General features: G+C 38.7%; 1 protein-coding gene across 2 annotated transcripts in view; it reads right to left on the reverse strand.

The window, feature by feature from the left end:
* Positions 1-23475, reverse strand: part of RNASEH2B (ribonuclease H2 subunit B) — an 85017-nt gene that overhangs the window by 42857 nt on the left and 18685 nt on the right. For both annotated transcript variants that reach the window (XM_027856908.1, XM_027856907.1), the window contains exons 2-5: positions 15570-15641; positions 13602-13709; positions 9797-9873; positions 5835-5952 (exon numbers count right to left, since the gene is read on the reverse strand). In XM_027856908.1, coding sequence (XP_027712709.1) covers positions 5835-5952; positions 9797-9873; positions 13602-13709; positions 15570-15641 — 375 coding nt within the window. The remainder of the gene's footprint in view (positions 1-5834; positions 5953-9796; positions 9874-13601; positions 13710-15569; positions 15642-23475) is intronic.

A 23475-nucleotide genomic window follows, 5' to 3' on the forward strand; every position in this document is an offset into this window, starting at 1 on the left:
AATAAAACATCTGGAAAGATTGGGTTTGAGAAATACAGATGGAATACAAGGGGGACTACAATTAAATAATATGTTCAGCATTCGGGTAATTGTTATGTAGACTTGGAAGTTTCCCTGATGTATTGTTGAACAAACTGCCTAAAGCATATTTTAACATCTATTTTCTCAACATTTTCCATAACTCACAAACTCATATGGTCTCTTTTTCCCCCCTGCCTTCTGGGAATACAAAGCTTGGCAACATTGCGTTGTCTGTTTAATCAGGTAAGATTTCTTGGCTCTTCATATTAATCACATCAGACAAGATCACAGTACAGCTTTTGCCTGAGCAATATGAAACAAAATGTCACACTCCAGCGCAGAAGGCTACAACCCTTTATTAATCCTTCCCATTGTCATCTTTCCACTGTATGTGAAACTTGTTTGGCAAGAACCCCTCTCTGTTCCCCCAGATCTAGTGAACAGGGACACATCATTTCCTTCACTAATAAAGCAGGTGATGGTAAGGTCATTGCCATCATCACTCAGGACAGAACCACTGTGGCTCTGTCTTTTTCATCAGACACAGAAAGCAGAGAAAGAAAGAGAGTAGTTTTCACAGTCCTAAACAGATTTAATACAAATCCTTGGTGTCCAAGCCCTGGGAGACAACATTTGGAGGTTAATTTCAGATCAGCTAGTTTGGGGATTAAGTAGTGATAGTTATATATTGTGTCTAGACGATCACCTGCAGAGACTTACCCTGTTCCTCATTTATCTAGCTGGAGGTTGTGATGTCCTGTAATAAACATTCTTTCTCTGGCCATTCAAAAGTTTTTTTGTTTACAAGGCCTAGGATACAGATTCATAAGAGAGTATAATAAAGTGTAACTAAAGAATAAAGGTTTTAAATGTCAACGTAGAAACTTCGTACAGAGATATTTCCAAAAGAGAATATGAAGTGGCTTCTTTGTAAATTAACTATTAATATTGATTTGAAGCGACCATTGTCTTTGGGACATTATTTTATCTGAGAGATAATCCTCTGGATTTAAATAACTAGGTCCTAGGTATATGATAATCACTAAGACACACACACACACATACACACAATGCTTAGTGGAGACACATCCAGAAGATGAGAAAGTGGAACCCTATGGTGACAAGTTGTAATACTTAAAGATACATCCACAGTAGCAGGGCCATTATCAGGTCTCAATTAGTATCTTTATGCAGAAAATCCTCAGATCTATATATTCAGCCTTAGACTCATTGCTTCACTCTGGGATAACTACCTATCTACAGGGACACTTAAACTACATGTCCTAAAGACCTATCAAGTTCCTTACGTCTGAAACACAACTAATTATCTTTACTCCAAACATATCTTCTTCCCAACTCTCCCATTACTGCGGAGGGTACCACGATCCTCCCATTCACTCAGGCCCACAAACTAGGAGTCACCCTTCACTCACACTCACTCCCCAGGTCCAATCAGTTGCCCAGTCTCATCATTTCTACCTTCAGGACAGCTCTCATGTATGTCTCCTTCTCTTCACTAACATAAGCCACACTAGTGTACAAATCCTTTTCATCTCACCCCCTGGATTATTATAAAAGTCTGCTGGATCCTCTTCCAGTCTCAAGTCTCTCCTAATTCTAATCCATCCGTCTTTCAGTCAGTTGTCAAAATGATTTTCCTAAAAGCAAAGCTGTGACCGTATCATCCCTCTTGGTAACAAACCCCAGCAGTTCCATCTTACCGCCATGTTCAAATATAAAGTGTTTTTGTTGGCATTTTGTCGGCCCTTCAAACCCGGTCCCTTCTTACCTTCCCAGTCTCCTGACACTGCCTCACCTCCACACATTCTACAATCCAGCTACAAGGGCCCACTTGTAGTGCTCCCATCTCCTAATATGCCTTTTCACTGGCTGCCCCACATGCCTAGAATATGTTCCCTCCTCACCTCTATCTTAGTTTCCCTGTTCTGCTTCAAGACTGAGCTTGAATCATATCTTCCGCAGGAGGAGCCAATAACCAGTGCCTTCCCTATCAACATTACCTCTCATCTACTCTGAATATATCTTGAATGAATGTTGTTTTTATAGCGTCTCCCTCATCAGCCTGTTACCTCCTTGAGAGCAAGGAAAGTATTTTTGTCTTTCTTCCCTGTCCCCTCCCTCCCTTCCCCCAGCATTCAGCGAAGTTCCTGGCACAGAGTTCATGCTTAATGAACGTGTGTTGACTAACTATAATTACGTAGATACAGGAAAAGAAATCACTCTGTAAAAGCTCGTCTTATGTAAAATTCACTGTTTCAATCACAAGGTAAGAGGGGAGGAATTATTTTATATTTTTTCAGAAAAATTCCTTAGAAATACTAACTACAGCAAAAATAAACCATTTTGCTTTCTGTGCTACTGTGAAATTAAACATATTTACAACCCTTTAAAAAACAGCAGGACAAAACTGATAAGAAGACCATATAACTGTCACCTTAACAACAAGGGCCCAGATAACTGAAAAGTTTGAATGACTCACTCAAAATTACTTATTTGAACTGTACATCACTTTAATCCTGTTATCAGGCCAGGATAATTCTTGGCCAAAGAATTATTCTCCATTATTCCACTTTCACTGCAGACCATAAATTGTCCAACTTTAATGGTATAAATTATATTTAGAACTTCCCTCTCCTCTCTCTCTCTTTCTCTCTCTCCCCTTGCCTTGGCCCCTCCCTTCTTCCCTTCCTGCATGAAGACGAAAGTAGTTTGACTTAAATTTTATACAATAACATACACAATACACAATTCTCTAGAGGTCTTTGTATTTTCTTCCCTGTGAACAAAAGCCCAAATTTATAAACTTTATGCATTACACATTACACACACACACACACACACACACGTGTGTGTGTGTGTGAATAAATAGGTATAGTAGATATAGATCTAGATATAAAAACCGTTTTTCAATATACTTGGTTTTCTCCAAAGTCCTACTACATTTTATTTTATGTACTTAAAATTATTCTTTTGAGGAGTCTGTAGGCTTCACCAGATTGCCAAAGGGGTCCAGGAAACACACAAAAAGGTTAAGAGACATTCTCTAAAGGAATGGAATCTTTATGTCTTAAAACAAGGTTTAGAGAAAAAAGAAAGATCTCCCTTGCCTAACTGAAGGAACAGTCTGGGCATCAAAACACATATAAGCACTTTCATATAAACACTTCTTCTCATTTGCCTTTTGACATGGAACATAAACAGGAGAGGTATTTTTATTTATGTAAAGTCTGATACACTTGGAGAGCCTCCTGAGAGAGAGATCTCCTGCTGGGTATGTCTCAAGAGAAAAAGTGGCCACTGTCAGGCACAGCATCCTAAAGGAGACAAGTGTTCTTCCAAGCAGAGCAAACAAGATACGTGCAGGGCACGCAACCTAACACGAGTCCAAACCAAGCTCTAAGCATTTCTATTTTGTTTACACTGATAAGGCTTCTTAAAATCAAGGATTAAACACAGGCAGTGCTGGAGGTAAAGAAGATTAGTTAGAAAAACAGAATATAAAGTTAGGTTTCAGATAATGATTCCCTCTGCCTGACCTCAGTGAAGACGTGGCAAGGGCACAGGATGGGGAATGGAAGGAAGAAGGGACAACTAGGGGACTTCTTGGATTGGGATACCAGTAATACGTGAGCCAATGATCTCCACAAGAGACCTTAAAGGTCATCCAGTCCAGGACTTCTTAAACTGTGACCCACATGGGGGTCGCAAAAAATTTGGCAAGAGTAAAAGGTTTCTGAACGTACAATGACCAAAAATTAATTAAAAATCAAACAAATAATGAATCCAAGGTGTTTCTGATAGCGCTTGCCCCGTGTTGCATCATACAACCTCGCTACAGCCTTGGCTCTGAACACAAAGCATGCACATTTTGCACAGGACATGCCCTCAGGCCACACGACGCTAACCAAAATGCAAAAAGAGAACGCAAGTGGAAAAAGTTTAAGAAGCCCTGATCTAGTCTAATCTCCTTATTTTATAGATGAGAAAACTGAACTCTTCCCTTTCCACTATCCACCTCCACTGGAGGCTGAGTGACTTACTCAATCACCCAGGGAAACATCAGAGGCAAGATTCGAACCCAAATTCTCTGACTCCATAGTCATTGTGCTCATTTTTCCAATTAGTTTAGAGAAGTCTGTCAGATTTCTGTATTAGCAACTGCAGAGTCTCGTGTAATTCATTATTTGCGTTTTCAACTTGTGTCAACTTTTCAAAAATTAAAACAACCAGTAATTTCTCTTCATTATTTCAGTTTTCAAAAACAGTCATTTAGAGTAGCCCCACGTCTCGGCCACAAATAAGTCTGTTGTTTCTTCCTGCCAAATACTGACTGAAGGGGAAAAAAAAGGTCTTTTTTTCATGAAATTACTTTGATAAAGCCTTAGAGCTACATACTACCTCAGATCTACAAATGGAATTCCAAATTTAGCCAAAAAGGAATTTAGTAGGCACCTTGAAGATAGAGTGTAATTAATGTAGTTCTCTTCTTTCCAATCACCAGCCAAGAGTTCCTGGAGCCAACACTTGTCTGGTCCCAGAAGAATTGTCCCAGTTGGCCAAACTCTCTCTGACCCTGGCCAATCACAAGTTATCAGGCTCTAATTGACTCTAGCTCCCATTCTGTCTGCCCACGTTAACCATGACAGAAAAACAAATCAAGCCTAGAACATCTGAAAACAGATATATCATGGCGCCCCAATGTTAAACTGATATACCATTGATACAAGGGCCTCCAGTGTCACTCAATAAGCTAAAAAGTTTGGAGTACAGCAAAGGGTTCTAGAAATACTGCATTACCACTGCCAACAGGCGTGTGTATGTGTTTTTAATTAAAAAAAAAATGCAAGTGGATTGGACAACAAAGAATGGTGGCATACTCGGTGGGTGTGTGTGCATGTGTGCGTGTGTGTGTGTGTGCACGCACAGTGATTAAGAGAGTTCACTTGGGGCAGGTAGGTGGAGCAGTGGACAGAACCTGAAGTCAGGAGGACCTGAGTTCAAATCCAGCCTTATAACACTTACTAGTTGTGTGACCCCGGGCAAGTCATTTAACCCCAACTGCCTTACCAAAAAAAAAAAAAGAGAGAGAGAGAGAGAGAGAGAGTTCACTCAAAAAATTTATTGGTGATAAACTCTGGCAATGGAAAATGGTCATACTTGATTAAAACAAACAAACAAACAGCCTTCAAATGAAGGAACACACAAAGAGATTTTTAAAAAATGATATGTATGATATCATACATTTGCATTCACTTTTAATTTTTCAACATACATTCACGAAAGCTCACTTAATTGTCAGTGCAGTCTATGAGTTAAGCAGAATAGAAATTATTATCCTATTTAAAAGAAAGTGAGACACAAAGAAATAAAATGACCTAACTAGTTAGTTAGTGACAGAATTGAGACTGGAAACTAGATCTTTTGATCCCTAGACTTTCAGGGCACCAGACCACAGCACCTCCCAAAGGCCATACTGCTCATCAAGAACAGTCTGATTATCAATGGAAAACCAACCCTCTCCCCATGATGAAAGAATTAGTAAAGCTTTCAAATGGGAAACCCCTACATTTAAGGATAATTAACATTCAGATATTTTATGCCAGATTAAGCTAAGAACTCTGAGGACCAATTAGGTACCAAGTATACAAGGTCTTGGGCCTCTAGGTAATTACGTTTTTGACTTAAGTTCACAACTTCTGTTTTTATTACGTCAATGAAACGTTACTCCAAATGTTAATACCTAACTAGAGGAGAGGGGTCTTTTGACTGACCACAGCTCCTCAATACTCTACCTTTTTCCTCTGTCACATGGTGAAGAAAAGGTCTGAGTCTGGCACACTGCAACAGCATGGAACAGCTAGGAAACTCTGCATCTATCACCACTTGATCCAGTGGCTGAAACTTCCCTTGCTGAAAAAAAGATACATCAATGGGAAAACACGCATTATGGTCAGCAAACAACCTTTCTCTCTCCCCAAAGAGGAGGAGAAAAATAATAATAATAATAATAAATTGTATTACTTTATGGCTGGCAGCCTTAAACCAAGGAGGCAGAGAGCCAGGGGTACCACATAATGAATCTATAAATTGATTCCAGACTAACTATAAATAAAGCATTTTAAACACTATCTGCTTATGAAACACTATGACATAAAATTAACCTACACAAAGTTATTCTATGCTCAAAAAACATAGAAACTCGCTCAAAATGGGGGTGGAATGATGAAAGGGACTGGGGCAGGGAGGCAGTGGAGGTAGAGACGAAGGGGCAGCTTTGGAGTGTGGCAGAGGGTTGATTTACATTAGTGAATTTCTGCCCACTGCTTTCTACAGCCACAACCTGCTGGAGGCAGGCCAGCATCAGAACTTTCATTTCAATTGTGATTCCCCAGAATCCCAACACCCTTTTCCATAGAGTCCCAAAAGAAAAAAGTGGCTTATGAGAGTATAGCCCTGACTTTCCACCTCTGGGAAGTCAGTTGCAGTTCAGCCTGAAGTCCTAAATGAAGTGTTTTTGGCACAGCCCGGGCAGCGCTAGGAAGAGCAAGGCTCTCAAGCCGCGTCCTGATTCTGCCAGGCATCCAAACTCAGGACTGTACAACACAACTCGCACACCAACGACAATGCCTTCCCTTGCAGGAAAATTTCTAGGTGCATTCTGTCTCTGTCAGAACCACAATGTCTCCTGATTAAAGAGGATGTCAAAACCTTTTTGGGCAGAGCATTCAGAATCACAGACAAACAACAGAGTTGGGATTAGATCTGATCCCTAATCTTACAGAGAAAGCAATTAAGGTCCAGAAAAACTGTGATTTGCTCCCACTCACAATTAGTTAGGAGCAGAGTCAAGACTAAAGCCCAGGTTTTCTAATTCTTTTTCTTATTTTCTTATTCTTATTCACAGTATACCAAGATAACACCAAAATCAGCCATTCTTAAAAAAAAAAAAAGAGTATTACATGAAGAAGATACCACCATTACATACAAACAGAAAAACATACAAAATTTCGTTTTAAATGTAAAAAATATAATTAAAAGGGGGACATCTAAGTGGTGCAGTGGATAGACTGCTGGGCCTGGAGTCAGGAAGACTCATTTCATGAGTTTAAATCTCATCTCAAACACTTATTAGCTGTGTGACCCTGGGCAAATCACTTCACCCCATTTACCTGTAAAATGTACTAGAGAAGGAAATGGCAAACGATTCCAGTATCTTTGCCAAGGAACCCCAAATGGAATCACAAAGAGTCAGACATGACGAAAAAACAAATAAACAACAGCTGAATAATTAAAAGAAAACAAAAGAGGATTAAAAAGGTGAGCACAGTGCAGGGCCAGTCATATGAAAATTAGGCTTGTGGAGATATATTTATATGTCCTAATATCCACAGACCCAGAGACTTGGACTGAAGTTAGATACACAGACCCTCAACACATCATCCCTTCTGAACTGGGTTCCATTTCCCCCACTTTACTAACATGACAACATACACGAAGTTTTCCAAAATCAGTATTAGACTTGTGAGAATCTGCAGCAGCCAGCAGGATTCGAAGAAGCAGTGGGGTTTTCTATCCACCACATCCCCCTTTCCCTCTAGCTCTCTATTTCTGTTTTAGGAACAATTTCTTTTGAACCCTGAGATGCTGTTTTCCATTCTCTTCTGCTGGACAGAAATATTAACTTAGGACTTCAATGGGTTGAAACAGGAATGCTTATTGACCCCTCTGTTCACCAGGGGAAGGGGTTTTCTCAGATTTCATGTTGTAAAGAACAGAGGTTGGAAATGCCTTGGACTCAGTGTCCTTCTTGTCACTCAAGTGGAAAGTCTGGTTTTCAGAGGGCCAAAATCTTAAAGCGACTGGATTTCTATTCCAAGATCACTCATGCCTTTACATTTTGTTAGAATTAGCTAGAATTTTGAATACCAGATGACTAGAAGTCATGTGTGTACATATGTGGCCTACCACAGGTCAGGGTTGGAATACAATGCTATAATTAACTAATTTGTTCACTTTTATTTCCTTCCCCCCCCCCAAAAAAAATTGTAACGTGAGAATTTGCTAATATTTTGGATCTAACATTAGTTACACTTGGGACTGCTGTGAAGAAAAGAGTTATTTTCACTTATGTCAAAATAATTTCTGCAATAGAAAATTAAAGGTTAACATTAGAAAAGATCCTTATCATATTTGGAACTAACCCCTAACAAATGGAAAAAAGTTACAAACTGAAGACATCGTCTAAGAACCATTTTGTGTCTAAAATGAAACCAAAACTTTCTGCTATTAACTACAAACATTTTTGCTAAAGGACTATCAAGTAAAGATGGCTTGGGAGAGTGTCACTAGATAAAAATGAACACACCTTCGGCATCTTCCATTTCATGTAGCAAAAACAGAAAGAATCCATTTTTAAAGATGGGGAAGGAAGTAAGCATTTCTAGAATGCCTACTATGTGGCAGGTACTATTCTAACTGCTTTTTACAAATATTATCTCATTTGATCCTCACAATAACCCTAGACAGGTGCTCTTATTATCCCCATTTTACAACAAAGGAAACTGAGGCAAGGAGAAGGTAAATAATTTTCCCAGGGTCACAAAGCTAGTAAATGTTTGAGGCTGAATTTGAATTCAGGTCTTCCTGACTCCAGGCCCAGTACTCTAAGCACAGTGCCATGAGCTGCCTCTTTTTAAAGGTCATGAAAGCCAGAGGTCTTTAGTGGTTTTCAAACTTAATTCATATTATTTGGTTCACCTGAAATTTCCATTTTCTCCCTAGGTATAGCTTAAGAAGGGTCGTGGCCTCCTGAATAGCAGAAAAGCATCTTCCTCCCCTCTTACCTGTCCTAATCCCAACAGCTAACTGTTACCTATCACATCAGGAGAAAGAATGACAGTTATATAGTAAAACCTCACTAATTCAGCCTAACTGGGGAATATGAAGAAAGAAAAAGGAAGAAAGTAAGGGGAATTTGTTATTTTCCAAGAGGTTTCTACTAAATCCTAAAAAAGTAAAGAAAGCTCTAAGGAGAAAGTAATGTTTTAATAAAGAGCTAGAACTCATTTTCAAACATATTAATTGTTCACATCTAAAGTACCCCAAAACATTTTGTCCTCTTGAGAAGTTACAATTTTGGTATGATAATTAGCTGGTTTTAGAAAGCCTCTTCTTTGATGAAAAAAAGAAAATGTCAGTTCAGCCTTGACTGAAAGATCACAAATGCCAAGTGAATGTGACCCCAACCAAAAGGGTTTTCGAATACAAGTGTCAGCTAAGATATCCCACCTCTCTAATGCCTTCTGAACCTCCATTCCTTCTACTGACTTCCAGAGTGTTTGAGGCACAGGTGAGAAAGTGAGTTTCTCTCTTCCTTGCTGAATTCTCCCCAAGGATGCTGTTATTTTCTTGACATCTAAATCATACTTCTCCAAATCTAACAAGTGTTTTATAAAAAAATTTCATTGCTTAGTCCTTATAGGACTCTAGTGGGGGTACACAAAGAGGTGAAAGTGACTTGCTGAAGGTCACATAGCAAGTTAGTGGCTGAGGCTGGATTAAAACTCAGGCCCTGGGGGCTCTGAGGTATGAATCTGTCCCAGAGCACATGCTGTACATTTTTATGATGGTGAAATTAAATCTGAAGTTTTTGGAAACTACATTTTGGAATAATTAAAAGAGGAGGGGGCTGGGATAGAAAAGAGTATTGTATTTTTTCCCTTAACCTTTTAGTGTCCCAAACCAGGAAACATACCTCTTTCTCAGCCTTTATAAGGTAGTACAGAACCATAAACAAAGGGTCCATTGGCGTTACAAGTAAAAGGCGACCATCTGCAGATTGAAAGAGGGAAAAAGAAATTCAACACATGGAATTGCCAACTCTATTGTCTTAATCTTCAAGGTGAAAATGAGTCACTAAAGTATATATTTAAAATCTTTCACGTTTAACAGAAGTTCATAAATAAAGCAGTGATTGTGTATGATTCTGAACAGGCAACACATGGCATAAAAAGTCTGGACCCCCTCAAAAAAATGTCTCTTCTGTATGTGTGAAAAGAAAACCACGCCTATTCTACTGCATCTCCCCTTCAAGCACCCTAAACTCATGAAAATGCTGCAGCAAAGAGGATGAAACTACACAGAATTCATCTACTGTTCCATGGGTGGAGGCTTGGGTACCAGTAGATCAGTGGGGATGTATCAGGATGGAAGAGCCTGGGGTTCTTAACTCTCTTTGTATCCCAGACCCCTTTGGCAGGCAGATGAAACCTATGGATCCCTTCTCAGAATAATGTTTTCATATGCACAAAATAAAATACATAGGATTAAAAAGGAAATTAATTCTATTGAAATATAGTTACTTTTTTTTTTAAAGTTTGCAGACCTTTCTAATAAAAAAAAGAAAAATATATGTAGATACAGCATACACACATGTATGGACCAGTGTGCACACACATTTATATGCACATGCATGTATGCATCTATACAGTACATGTTTACATATATATGTGTTTACATAACCTATCTATAAATATATGTGCATGTATGTATGCATGCATGCATGTGTAAGTATACACACACATACATGGGTTGCTCCAAAAGTCTCAATGAAATTTTAAACTGACCTGAAACTTCTGGGATACCCTGTTTGTGTTTGTGTGTGTGTGTGTGTGTGTGTGTGTGTGTGTGTGTGTGTGTGTATGTGTGTGTGTGTGTGTGTCCATTTTACAGTAAGCAAGAAACTTAAGGAAAGAATTTCATACTTTGGCACTGCCTGATTATTCAAAAAAATCTGGAAAAACAGCTTATAAAAATAACCTTATCAAGAGCACTAAGTTTATTTTACATATGGCATCTACTATATTCAAAAATTAGGAACAGGTTTTCCAGCCTGAAAACAAAATCCAGGTGGCCAGTCCTTAGAACAGCTATTTCTTCTGGGGAAAGAAAGAAAAAGAAAGAAGAAAAAGAGGAAAGGAAGGAAGAAAGAGAGAGAAAGAAAAAGAGAGAGAGAGGCTTGAAACATGATGTCCAAATGATGTCATTGTCATTTCAGCTGTGTCTGACTCTTCGAGACCCCATTTGGGGTTTTCTTGGCAAAGATACTGATTGCAGTGGTTTGCCATTTCATTCTCCAGCTCATTCTATAGATCAGGAAACTGAGGCAAGCAAGGTTAAGTGACTTGCCCAGGGTCACATAGCTATGAAGTCTTTTTGACTCTAGGCTGTCGTATCACCTAGTTGCCTTCCAAATAACCACCTCCTATTTTTTGAGCCTGTCTAGTTTCATTCTGGGTATCAACGTCTCTTCCCGACAAAATTCAGCCACTGGTAGCTGTTCTCTGAAGTAGGCTCCCAAATGTGTGACTAAATGAACCACATTCCACAAAGCATCGATCACCACAGGATGCTTTTTCTGCCTGTTTCACAGAGACAAAATTATTCTCACGCTCAGAAACAAACTGCCAGGATTTTACTGACTCTATGCAACTTTGAACCTCATCTTCTGCTGAGCTACAGAGTGAGTTAGTGAAGGAAGGGATGAGACCCTTAATGGACCTCCAGGAATCAAATGCCCTCTTATCATAGCTCTAGAACAGAGCTTCTTAACCAACAGGCCCAGAGATCCATGACCTCAGGTAGGGAAAAAAAAATATGTCTTTATTTCAAGATAAATGGCTTCCTTTGCAATTCTAAGTATTTCGTTTTATATATTTAAAATACTATTTTTAGAAAGGGATATTGTTATTCAAGGATCATATTATTCTGCCAGAGTGGTCCATGACACACATACAAACAGTTAAAAACCCCTGCTGTAGAAAGCAGTCAAGATCTTAGGATCTTCGATTCAGAGCAGAAAGGCAACTTAAAGTCCACTGAGTCTGATGCTCATTTCATGGATGATGAAGCTGAGACACAGAGAGATAACTTACTTACCCAGGGTCCCACAGCTAGTAATTGTGTCTGAGGTGGGATTTGAACCCAGGCTTTGCTAACTCTCAGTCCAGTGCTCTCTCTACTAGGCCATGATGACTCCTGAGAGCCAGTCTTTCTTACTAATAAGTTGAGAGTAGTACAGGCAGGCAAGAAGAACAGAAGGCTGTTAAGCGAGTAAGAGAAGGACATTCTCTGATGAGAATGGAAAGACACACGAGAAGATGAAGAGGCACACAAGCTGACTTCTTAAATGCCATAATTTACTTCTTAAACTGTTCTGCCTCTTCTCCTCCCTCTCTACCCCCTTGCCCTGATCAGAGAAATGCAAGTTAAAACCACTCTGAGGTATCACTTGACGTCTATCAGAAACCACAACTGCTAGAGAGGGTAAGGAAAAATAGATACCCTAATGCACTGTTGGTGGAGTTGTGAACTGATCCAACCATTCTGGAAAACAATCTAGAACTATGCCCAAAGGGCTATAAAACTGTACATACCCTTTGACCCAACAATACCACTATGAGGTTTGTATCCCAAAGAGATCAAAGATAAAGTTTTGAAAAGAACCATAGGCACAAAAATATTTATACACATTTTGCATATACATACACCACTTTTTGTGGTGGCAAAGAATTGGAAATTGAGGGGATGCTCACCATTTGGGGAATAGATGAACAAGCTATGGCATATGATTGTGATGGAGTACCATCGTGCTATGAGAAATGATGATGGGGTTGGTTTTAAGAAAAAAACAAAACAAAACATGGCAAGACCTAGACGAATGGATGCAAAGCGAAGTGAGAAGAACTGGGATATCATTGTGCACAGTAACAGCACTGTTTTAATGATGATCAACTGTGAGAGACTTTGCTACTCTGACCAATACAACGATCTAAGACAATTCAAAAGGACTCATGATGCAAAAATGCTAGTCACCTCCAGAGAGAACTAATGAACTCTGAGTATAAATTATATACTTTTCCCTCTTTCACTTTTTTTTTTGTGATATGGCTAATTTGGAAATATGTTATGCATTATTTCACATGTATAATTGATATAATTTTGCTTGTCTTTACAGTGGGTGGAAGAGAAAGAGAATTTGGAACTCAAAATTTAAAAAGAAAAGACTGTTAAAAATCAATAATAATTTAAAAAAAAAAGTTAAAAAAGACTGATCCATCACACCAAGTAAGGGTGAGTTTTATCTCTTCCTCTCCCCACATGCACTACTCCCCTCACCCTGCCCCTCAGGAGTTGTTCAGTATTTCTTAAATACAGGTTCTGAAGGAAAGAGGGTTACTAAATCACAGATACTCCTGAAAATTAGAGAGACTAAACATGTTTCTATGAACACAATGGTGTGCATTCATGCTACTCAGATAAGCCATACTTCTGACCAAATGATGGCAAGATTGTAGCTTCAAAAGGCAGCTAAAATATATAGATATTGGTCAAAACAAGTTCAATCTTCTGTCTCCTTTTTCTATAAAGTGAGCTAACTGATGAACAAGTGAGGCTATGCGTTGGCCAGACTCTTCCACAGCTATACATTCAAATGAAGAAGTAATGTAACCTTAGATTCTTAGTTAGGGTGAAGGGGAGACATGCACCATATAACTCACCGCGTTGAACTGTCTGACCTATAAACCAAGAATGGTACTCTTCATGGAAAGCTTTTACTTCAAACAGCTGTTGCGCATTGGTATCGAACAAGTAAAGGGCTGCTTCCCCTGTTAAAAGAAATCTGTTTTGTATTTGTAAGTTTTCACAAAAATCAAGACTGCCCAATGGTTCTGAGGAATTTCTAATATGTACATCAACATACATAGATACCTTCTCTATAAACTGTAACTCCAAAGAAAGTTTATAGCTATTATATACAGATGCTTGTTTTCCAGCTCTGTAAGCCCCACTGAACTTCAACCAATAAATAAAAAGTGCGAATAATTTATCTTAACTGCTACAAGGCCTTTAATTCAAACCTACATGGGATCAGGAGGGACATTCCATTTCTAATCTAAACGAGAGTGTAATGGGAGGGCCTGACGAGGTACAGCTGAAGCCCAGGTCACAGGTCTCAGATGCAGCTTGCGGCTAGGCTAGAACATAGGCAAAGCCTGCAGACCCTGTGGGTCTGACCCGTGCATTAAAAGGCAAATGCCTTGGGATCTTTTTCCTGAGGCCCCAAGCAGGTTTAGTCTTCATTTCAGCCAATTTTAGCATTGTGGGCTTCCTTAATAAGGGGGGAAGAGGACAGGAGAAAAAATGGACACACAGTATGTAGCAAGCTGTATGTTTCACATGTGAATTCACAAACTCTTTAACCGACTAAGAGCTGCTTCAGACCCACATGTGTAAAGGGCAAAAAAACTGTTTTCTTCTGTTGCCCGTGCAAATCTCAGGTAAAACTAAAATTTAAATAATATATTGACAATATTGATAGACTTTTATATATCTTCAAGCTCTAGTTTTCCGCTACTATCTGCACTTTTGATGCATTTTGGGGAAATTTTAATTGCCCATGATAAAATTTCTCCCACGGGGAAGTGGTAAATTTGTCTGACCAGTCACTTACTCAATTCTAAGAGTAGGACCTATGAACTCTGAATTCTGAAGCACGTGCCTTTACTTAGAAAGGGTACCATTTTTCCCTTTCTTGTTGCCTCACAGAATTGCAGTCTACCTTTCTAACTAAATGCTATTTCAAGAAATAAAGAAAGCATCTATTGCTTCTGACTTACCATAAAATTGTCTTAAGAAACCTATATAACTTAACAGAAAACAATACCAGACACAGAAAATGAATTTCATAAAACACCATCCTCATTCACGGTTCTCTGATAAATCACTTAAGATTAAATTAGTATAATTTTACTACACATATTATAATATGACTATAAAATTTTAAGAATATTTAAGATACTAATAATACAGAAAGTGCACTGGATTTGCAATTATAATGAAATTTCCTCCAATAGAGTACATTTCTCTCAATCCCTACAATATGTTTTTAATTCAAGGTAGATCATCATCTACTGACAAGAAAAAAGATACTATTCTTTGGACCGAGTAAAATATGAAAACGAGAGCTAAAAATGAAAATACTAAAAAACCTGGCATGTCAAGTGAAACCCTCTCTTTTCCCTTTGATTGTTTATTTTACTTTTATAGCATAAGATGAATATGAATGAAGACCAACTTTGGATACTACCCTAAGAAAAGTTGGCCTAAGGATCCCAAAGAAAATTAATGCATTTAAAAGAAGTCAAACTTGCTACTTTTTTGTGCTGCCAATATTTCTGATGAAAGAACAGTTTCACTGATTAAAATTATAAGAAGAAATCAGAATTGTTTACACTGAAAGAACTAGTTGGCGTGACCAGGAAAATCTCTGGCATGTTTCTTTCACACTGGTGTTACCATCTTAATTTTAAAGGTTATTCTCAGAAAGGAAGAAACGAAGTCCTGCACGTACACAAACACCTACATCTTTGTTTGGGGGGAAAAAAAACCAAAAAGCAAAAACAAAACTCAGATGATTATTTACATCATGGAAAAAACGCCCAACACCAACACACAAGATGACTTGCCTGTACATGGGTTATGCAGTCTTGTAAACACAGGTCCATTTTCAGTCTTTCCTGGAAGATCAGTAACAGATTCTGAAAAGGAATAATGAACTTATAAACTTAAGAGAACCATTTTATGCTGCCCATTTTACATACCTTACCTAATTTCCTGAATAAAAACAACAAATTATCATGTGTAAAGTGCTTTACTAGGTGCTGGGGGTAATGCTGTCATTGTTTAGTCATCTTCAGTTGTGCCCAATTCTTTGTTACACCTTTTGGGGTTTTCTTAGCAAAGACATTGGAGTGGTTTGCTATTTCCTTCTCCAGCTATTTCCTTCCTCACCTCCTTACAGATGAGGAAACTGAGGCAAAGAGGGTTAAACGACTTGCCTAGGATCACACAGCTAGGAAGTGTTTGAAGCCAGATTTGAACTCAGGAAGATGAGTCTTTCTGATTTGAGGCCTGACACTCTATCCACTTTGCCACCGGGCTACACCACAGTTAAAGACAGCTCCACAGGGTGCACAATGAGTCAATCTGTGAAACACAGACTCCTTGAAAAAGAAATGCTTTTCAATTACAACACTGCCAAAGTTTTAGTGAGGCCAAAGAACATATGATGAATAAAACTAGAGTGGTTTTCATCTGTCCTCCACGTTTTAAGGCACAATTTGGGGTATTTTTTTAAAATGATGAACTAATATCTAGGAAGGATATCTGCCTCGTAAGCAGTTTGGTTATTTCTACTCAGAGAGGAATTGACATAGAAAAAAAATTCAAAAAATTTTAGAGGGAAAAAATTTTCTCTGAGAACTATACTGGATTTTATAAAGTTACTAAAATGGAGAGGGTGTGGGGGATGATAGAAAAATGTTTTCTGTTCTCTCCCCCAGACGTTACATCTCTAAATATTCCAAAAATTTGTCAAATATTATCATTTTTGACATATTGTTATATAAAATATTTGTGTGTTCCTGGCATGTCTTTGGCGCTATGTTTCTGTTGTTGTTCAGTTATTTCAATTGGGTCTGACTTTTCGTGATGCCATTTGGGGTTTTCTTGGCAAAGATAACGAGTAGCTTGCCACTTCTTTCTCCAGCTCATTTTACAAATGAGGAAACTGAGGTAAACAGGGTTAAGTGACTTGCCCAGGTTCACACAACTGGCAAGTGTGTGAGGCCAGATTTGAACTCAAGAAGATGAATCTTCCTGAATCCAGGCCTGGCACCCTATCCAGTTGCCCTGCTTGGGAGCTACAGAAGCAAAAACTTTAAAATTACATATTTTTCAATTTTCTTCCACACTCATTCCCAAAAAACAAAAACAGAAGCAAAAAACAACTCCTCTCTGCCCCGCCCAAAACTACCCATAACCACTTTGTTTTGTATTACTTCAATATTATTACTTCTTGAAATTTTTAAATTCTCATACCTGTTCTTACACAGATTAGTGAAAAAACAGCAGAAATTAGGCAAAAGCAATGTGAATTTTAGAAATTTTCTAACAAGATTCCCAACCAGACTGACTTTTCTGACTAACAAGACCCACCAATTTGGTCCAACAACCAGGAGCTTCAAACACCATTCAGGTTGGAAGATCCCTTTCCCCTAAACTGACCTCTAAGGCCCCTCCTCCCCAGCTCTAAAATATCTCTATGATTCTCCATCCAGGTAAAATTTACTGAATGCACTGGACTAGATGCCAGACTCATCAGGATTCCATTATACTATGTAAGACAGAATCGTATATATTATTAAGCTTAGTACCCTCACAGTGAGGCAAGTAGCTATCTGCATAAGGCACTGGTACCTCAAATAAAGAGTGACAATTTACAAAATGATTCTTTGCTCGACTGAATGATTTAGGATGGAATTCTTTTAAACAGCAAGTGCCTCTTAGTGTACTGTAAATGTTTCAGTTTACACTTGGTCTTTTCAAGATCATGTCACTGCATAACCTGCAACAGCATTCTATTTTCTTTCATGGAGCCAGATAATTTTTTGGAGGTGTGAGGGGGAAGTGAGTATAGGTGAATGAGGCAGGGGGAAGGGGGTGTCTGAACCTGTATGGAGTACCAGACCAGTCTGAATCCTGCTTCAGACATACACTAGCTGCGAGACTGTAAACAAATCTGTTCTCTCAGCCTCAGTTTCCTCATCTATAAAACTGGGACAAGGAATAGATCCTACCTTACAAGGTTGTTGTTAGGATCAAATGGCATAGCGCAAGGGTGGGGAACCTGCAGCCTGGAGGCCACATGTGGCCCCTAGGTCCTGAAGTGCAGCCCTTTGACTGAATCCAAGCTTCCCAGAACAAATCCCCTTAATAAAAGGACTTGTTCTATAAAACTTGGACTCAGTCAAAAGGCCGAACCCAAGGACCTAGAAGGCCACATGTGGCCTCGAGGCCACAGGTTCTGCATCCCTGGCATAGTGTATGTAAAGCACTCTACAAACAAAATTTAAATGTCAGTCGTCATCATCATCATCATCATCATCATCATCATCATCATCATCATCATCCTCATGCTAAATGTGGAATTGGGACATGTTTACTGACAACCCTAGGGTTAAAGTACCTACAAACTAAAGATGAAATCTTTGATTTTTTCAAAGCAGGGCTAACCCCTGGAATGCTGGAGCAGCAGAGAAAGGGAAAGCAAAACATTCTCATAATCTCTCATTCTCTTTTTCTCTCTCCCCCCCCACTCCCTCTCCCTCTCTGTCTCTTTCTCCCTGTCTTTCTGTGTCTTTCTGCCTCTATGTCTCTTCTCCCTTTCCCCCTCCCTCTCTCTATTTTTGTCTTCCTGTGCCTTTCTCCGTGTCTCTTTCTCCTTCTGTCTCTTTGTCTCTGTCTCTCTTGTCTTCTCTTCTTTTCTATTCTCCCTCTCTCCTTCTTCCCCTTCCTCTATCTCTCTCTCTTCAGTATGGATTGATTAAAAGCACAATTCATGTAGAATAGACAGCATAATTAAAAATTAATAGGCCTCCCCCCACTTCTGCCTCCAAATCTGACTTTTGATTTAAGGCCTGAGTCAGAAGAGGGAAAGCTGGTGTCCTGAACTCAGTGTGCAAAATCAAAGTTTTTAAACCTTTTATCAGCAGTTTTTCTACTTCCTGAAAAATGTATTTATTGCTCAGACAAAAGTTCACCCATTTAAAAGACTGGAGACAGACAAGGACATTCCAGAAGTAAAACAACAACAAGAGACATAAAACCAAAGAAATGGCAAAAACCAAACTCACAGTCAGGCAGGTGAGGACAAAGAAGTGACTGTGGGAAAAAGCCCCTTCTCTGTTTAGCTGACTCTCCCCTCTTACTGAGGCTTTATCCTTGCCAGGTGTCCTGTGACTACAGTGGTGGGGACCTCATTGATATAAACTAAATTTATTGCCACAAAAGTGCTCTATCCTTCCTCAAATTACCTTGTATTTAATTGTTAATAAGCTCCATCCTCAGGGATGGGATAGTTTCATTTTTTGGGGGGGGGGGATGGTGGTGGTTCTCTATGGTCAACATCTTAGGATAGTGCCTTAAACACAGGCTGAATTTAATTAAGAAAAAAAAATTAAGAAAAAAAAATGGTAACACAAAAGAGATCTTGATAAAAGATCATTGTGCAACCACCACAAGAGACACTGGGCAAAGAGTTTTCTTTTTTAATGTTAAGAAAGAAGCAAATATTACTCACTGTCACAATAAAGTAGAAATTAGTGTCTAACAGCATCACATGACAAAGAGACTCAATAAAAACGGCCATTTGGCAACTAAATTTTACATCTGGGTAAATTACCTTTACTTTGTAGAAATACTTTTAAATGTTTAGAGAAGACTGTACACAAGCATGCTACTAAAAGGCTGGTGATTATAACTTTAATTTCTCTGCTATCACAACAGCATCCCCCATATGAACTTTGTCCAAGTCAGAAATAAGATAAGAGCAGGCGAGTTAAAGTACATAAAAATTTTAAAATCTTAAATTCCTCTTTTAAACTTGGGATATGCACTTAACTGCTTGATAAGAGTCCTGATCCCACTCACCCCTTCTCAAAATGCTTGGGGGAAGGGAGAAAAACTCTTTCACAGGGCTTGGAGGTTAGACAAATGTCATAATAAAAGATAAAAGGAACAAAGTAAAAAACGAACCAGCTGTCAAAAGAATCCTGGCAATATGTCCTGCTAAAAGACAGACACATTCATTAATCCATCCATCCCTACGGGTATTAGTTGATGAAACTACATCCAAAAAACCACCAAAGAACTCAACAGCCCCAAGAAGTACAGGGCTTGCAGTTTAACATAACCATTCTTACCAAAATCTTAAAGGACTATAAAAAATACTACTGCAGTAAGCCTCATCATTACCTTTCCTGCAGGAAAAAAATTTAAACCAATCTATGTACACTTTATACCCTCCCCCACAAATTCCTTTGTGTATGAGGCTGGGTGCTGTGGTGGTAGCCCCTGTTACTGCCAAGGACTCCAGAATGTCTGGGTACTCTATCACTAGCCCCAGAAGCATCTGGAGCCAGAGCTCTGGCCACAGCTCCTGTGACAGAATGTTTCCATCTGAAAAGTAGAACACTACTGTGGTCCAAGAGACACAAGTGAAGCATCCCTTCTTCCTCCAGCAGACATGGACAACACCTCAGGATCTTATCCTTTTCTATCCAGTGTATCTCATCTGCTGTTCCTATCCTTATTTCTAACACACACTGTACTACAATCCCTGTTCTATACCAGAGGGGCCAGCCAGTATCAGTGTCTCATAGCTGAGGCTCACCCTACAAGGACAGTGGGTAAATGGGAGAAGGAAGAATAGAGATGAGTTCCTAGCCTGAGTTGGAATGGTTAATGCATTTTCCCATAGTGATATTATTAACTATGGAGGCTTGAGAGGTACCATAGAGGAAAGTGTACTAAACTTGGCATCTTCTAGGTACATTAGTAGTTAAACAGACATTTGTGGGTTCGTAAGGAATAGAATCTTAATTGTTGTTTCTAGGAGGGAAATGGCTCCATATTTTCATCAGTTAAAAAAAATTGATGAACTCTTAGAAGACAATTCATTTGTCAGAAAGCAAAGAATTTTGTAAAGCACACTCTAGAAAAATATGCTTCAAAATGGTTGAATTAATGAACAATTTCAAGCCTAATTCCAGTATACATGTATATATGGATGTATATTCAGAATAACAAGCCTAATTCCAGTAATCTGAAAAATTTGCAGTACTGGGCAAATGCTATATAATTGTGCATTTCTGAAAGAAGTAAGCTTTATACTGACTCTTAAAATCACAGAAGTTCTTAACCTAGGGTTTATAAACTTTCAAAAAAAAGGTTTTATAATTGTGACTTTTATAGTTGTTACAATCATATAACCATACCCTGTGATATGATAATATAATCCTTCAATAACTGTATTCTTTGATAACTGGTTTCCTTGGTAATTCTATGTATTTTATTTTATGCTTTTAAAAACATTATTTCAAAAAGGAGTCCATAGGCTTCACCAGGTTGCCGAAGGGGTCCATGAACACACAAAAAAAGTTCAAGAACTCATCTTAACATTTTCTCTTACAAAAGGAAAACAAGGTAGATTCAAGATTTTTCTTTTAATAATAGAGAAACTGATACATCAGTAACTGCAAATGACCCAATTGTTTCATTCACAATAAAGTTCTGAATCCCTACATCTAACTCATATTGTAACCACTTTCTAAGATGCAAAAGGACTGCTTCCTCTTTGACTGAGCTCTCTATAAAGCTGTAGTTGTAAATGTCTCTTAAATCTTCCACTGTTCTATCTTTAACTCTTCAGCAGCCATGCTTAGCAGAACCCAATCTTCAATCTGCTACCTTTCTAGAACAAGACACTGGAATTGAGGAGGGGAAAAAACTAGACAAACGGATGACTATTTTTCTTGACACAAGAACTTTAACGAAAATGTGTGTGTGTGTGTGTGTGTGTGTGCATAATGAGGATAACAACTGTGTCAAGTGAGAAACAAATGTGAAATTCCATTTTGTACAGCCTGAATCTCATTTCCTGCATTCACCTCACTCCAAAAACCACAGCTCAAAAGCTCTGCAGTATAAAACCTGTCCTGACATGGCTACTGGCTACTTTCCTCTAACACCAACATCCTAAACTTGTTACTGATATACATCCCAGCCCTGGCCCTCAAGCACTCTAAAGTATGCAGAGTAAGAGACAGATACATACATACATAGATGCATAGAAAGAAACATATGTAGACACACATACATATATATACACTCATACACACATACAATCCATGTGAGCCCTACAACAACCCCTATAAGGCAGCAATTCCTAACCTGGGGTCCATGAATTTGTGTGTGTGCGCGCACGCAGGTATACATACACATATAAACACATATGCGTATATCTACACAAATATACATGCAAACATACATATATATAATATAAACTGTATTCCATTATTGTATTCCAATATAATTGGTTTCCTTTGTAGTTCTATCCAGTGTTTAGCACCGTGCCTGGCATATAGTAGGTACTTAATAAATGTTCATTGATAGATTATTTTATATTTATGCATCTAAAAATATTATTCTGAGAAAGGACCCACAGACCTCATCAGACTACCAAAGAACTATCACGTACGTTTTACAGGTACTATCACCCCCTTTTTACAGAAGAGGTTAAGCGGTTGTCCACAGTCACAGTTAGGAAGTATCAGAGGTGAGATCTTAACCCAGATACCCCTAACTGCTTACCCAATAAGCCATCCACTATGCCCCCACTCCTGCAGCTGCATATCACAGGAAGCTTCAGTATCTTGAAACTTAAGAAGGGGGAAATATAATTTATACCCAAGTACAGAAAATAAAGCATAGGTTTGATTCTCAACTCTGTGGTCCCTTCTCAAAAGTGGTATCTTTTGTGTAAGTATAACTCTTCTTCAAAAGAATACAGTTTGGGGTTGTTTTCCAGTTCACTTTGATATGAATGTACTTATCAATTGATGAAAACTCAAATTCTTCAATTTGGCAGGTTCTTTCATCCCTCTCCTGAGTTTTTCCATATCATGTAAAAGTTAAAGAGTCATTGGAGTTCTTCAGTGCTGGCTGCCACCTCTGCCAAGGATCCTTATGGCTTGGCAGTCCTGGCCATTTGCTCATGACCCTGTCTGATTTTTGGCACATGTAAGATTAGCTCAGAAAACATGCCAACTGCTCAAGAGAAGAAAAAGCAAAATCTCCCCTAGAACAGTTCATTTTCTTTTCAAACAACACACAGAGGATTTTCAGATTCCTGAAGAAAGTTCCAATGAAAATAAGATACATGACCCCACTCCCCTTTATTTTTAAGATGATCGTTATTGTGTTTATTACAGTCACTCACACTGAAGCAGATCAGGGTTACATTTTGATTCAAGACTTCTCTAGTCATTAAAATGGATTCAGACATGTGCTTTCCTCTAGCCTGATCATTGCGATACTGTGCTGGAAGTACAAGGGCACACTCTCATAATGCATGCAAGAGAAATCAGCATCAGCCTCAAGTTACATATGCAGCTTCCAGGAATGTTAATTTAAGGAATGACTATATGCTTTCTCCTTTCCCAAAGTATCAGTGCTGCCATCAAACAGATCTGGGTCATTTTCTTTGCTTCAGGGATTCTTCCCTCCTTCAAAGACCATATGAGGCACTGTATTTTCAGAGAGGAAAAAAGTTCCAGAGTAAGAACTCTTCCCTGTATAACTGGTAAAGACAAAAACAAACAAAAAACAAGCAAACAAACAGAAAACACAACAACAACAACAACACTCTTCCCCAAAGCTTATGAGTCTTGCTGAAATAACATAGGGTAAAAACCAAGGGGAGGGGTGTGTGTGTGTGTGTGTGTGTGTGTGTGTGTGTGTGTGTGTGTGTGT

The sequence above is a fragment of the Vombatus ursinus genome, unplaced genomic scaffold (genome assembly GCF_900497805.2).
Source record: "Vombatus ursinus unplaced genomic scaffold, bare-nosed wombat genome assembly UNPS02011700.1, whole genome shotgun sequence".
Taxonomy (NCBI): domain Eukaryota; kingdom Metazoa; phylum Chordata; class Mammalia; order Diprotodontia; family Vombatidae; genus Vombatus; species Vombatus ursinus.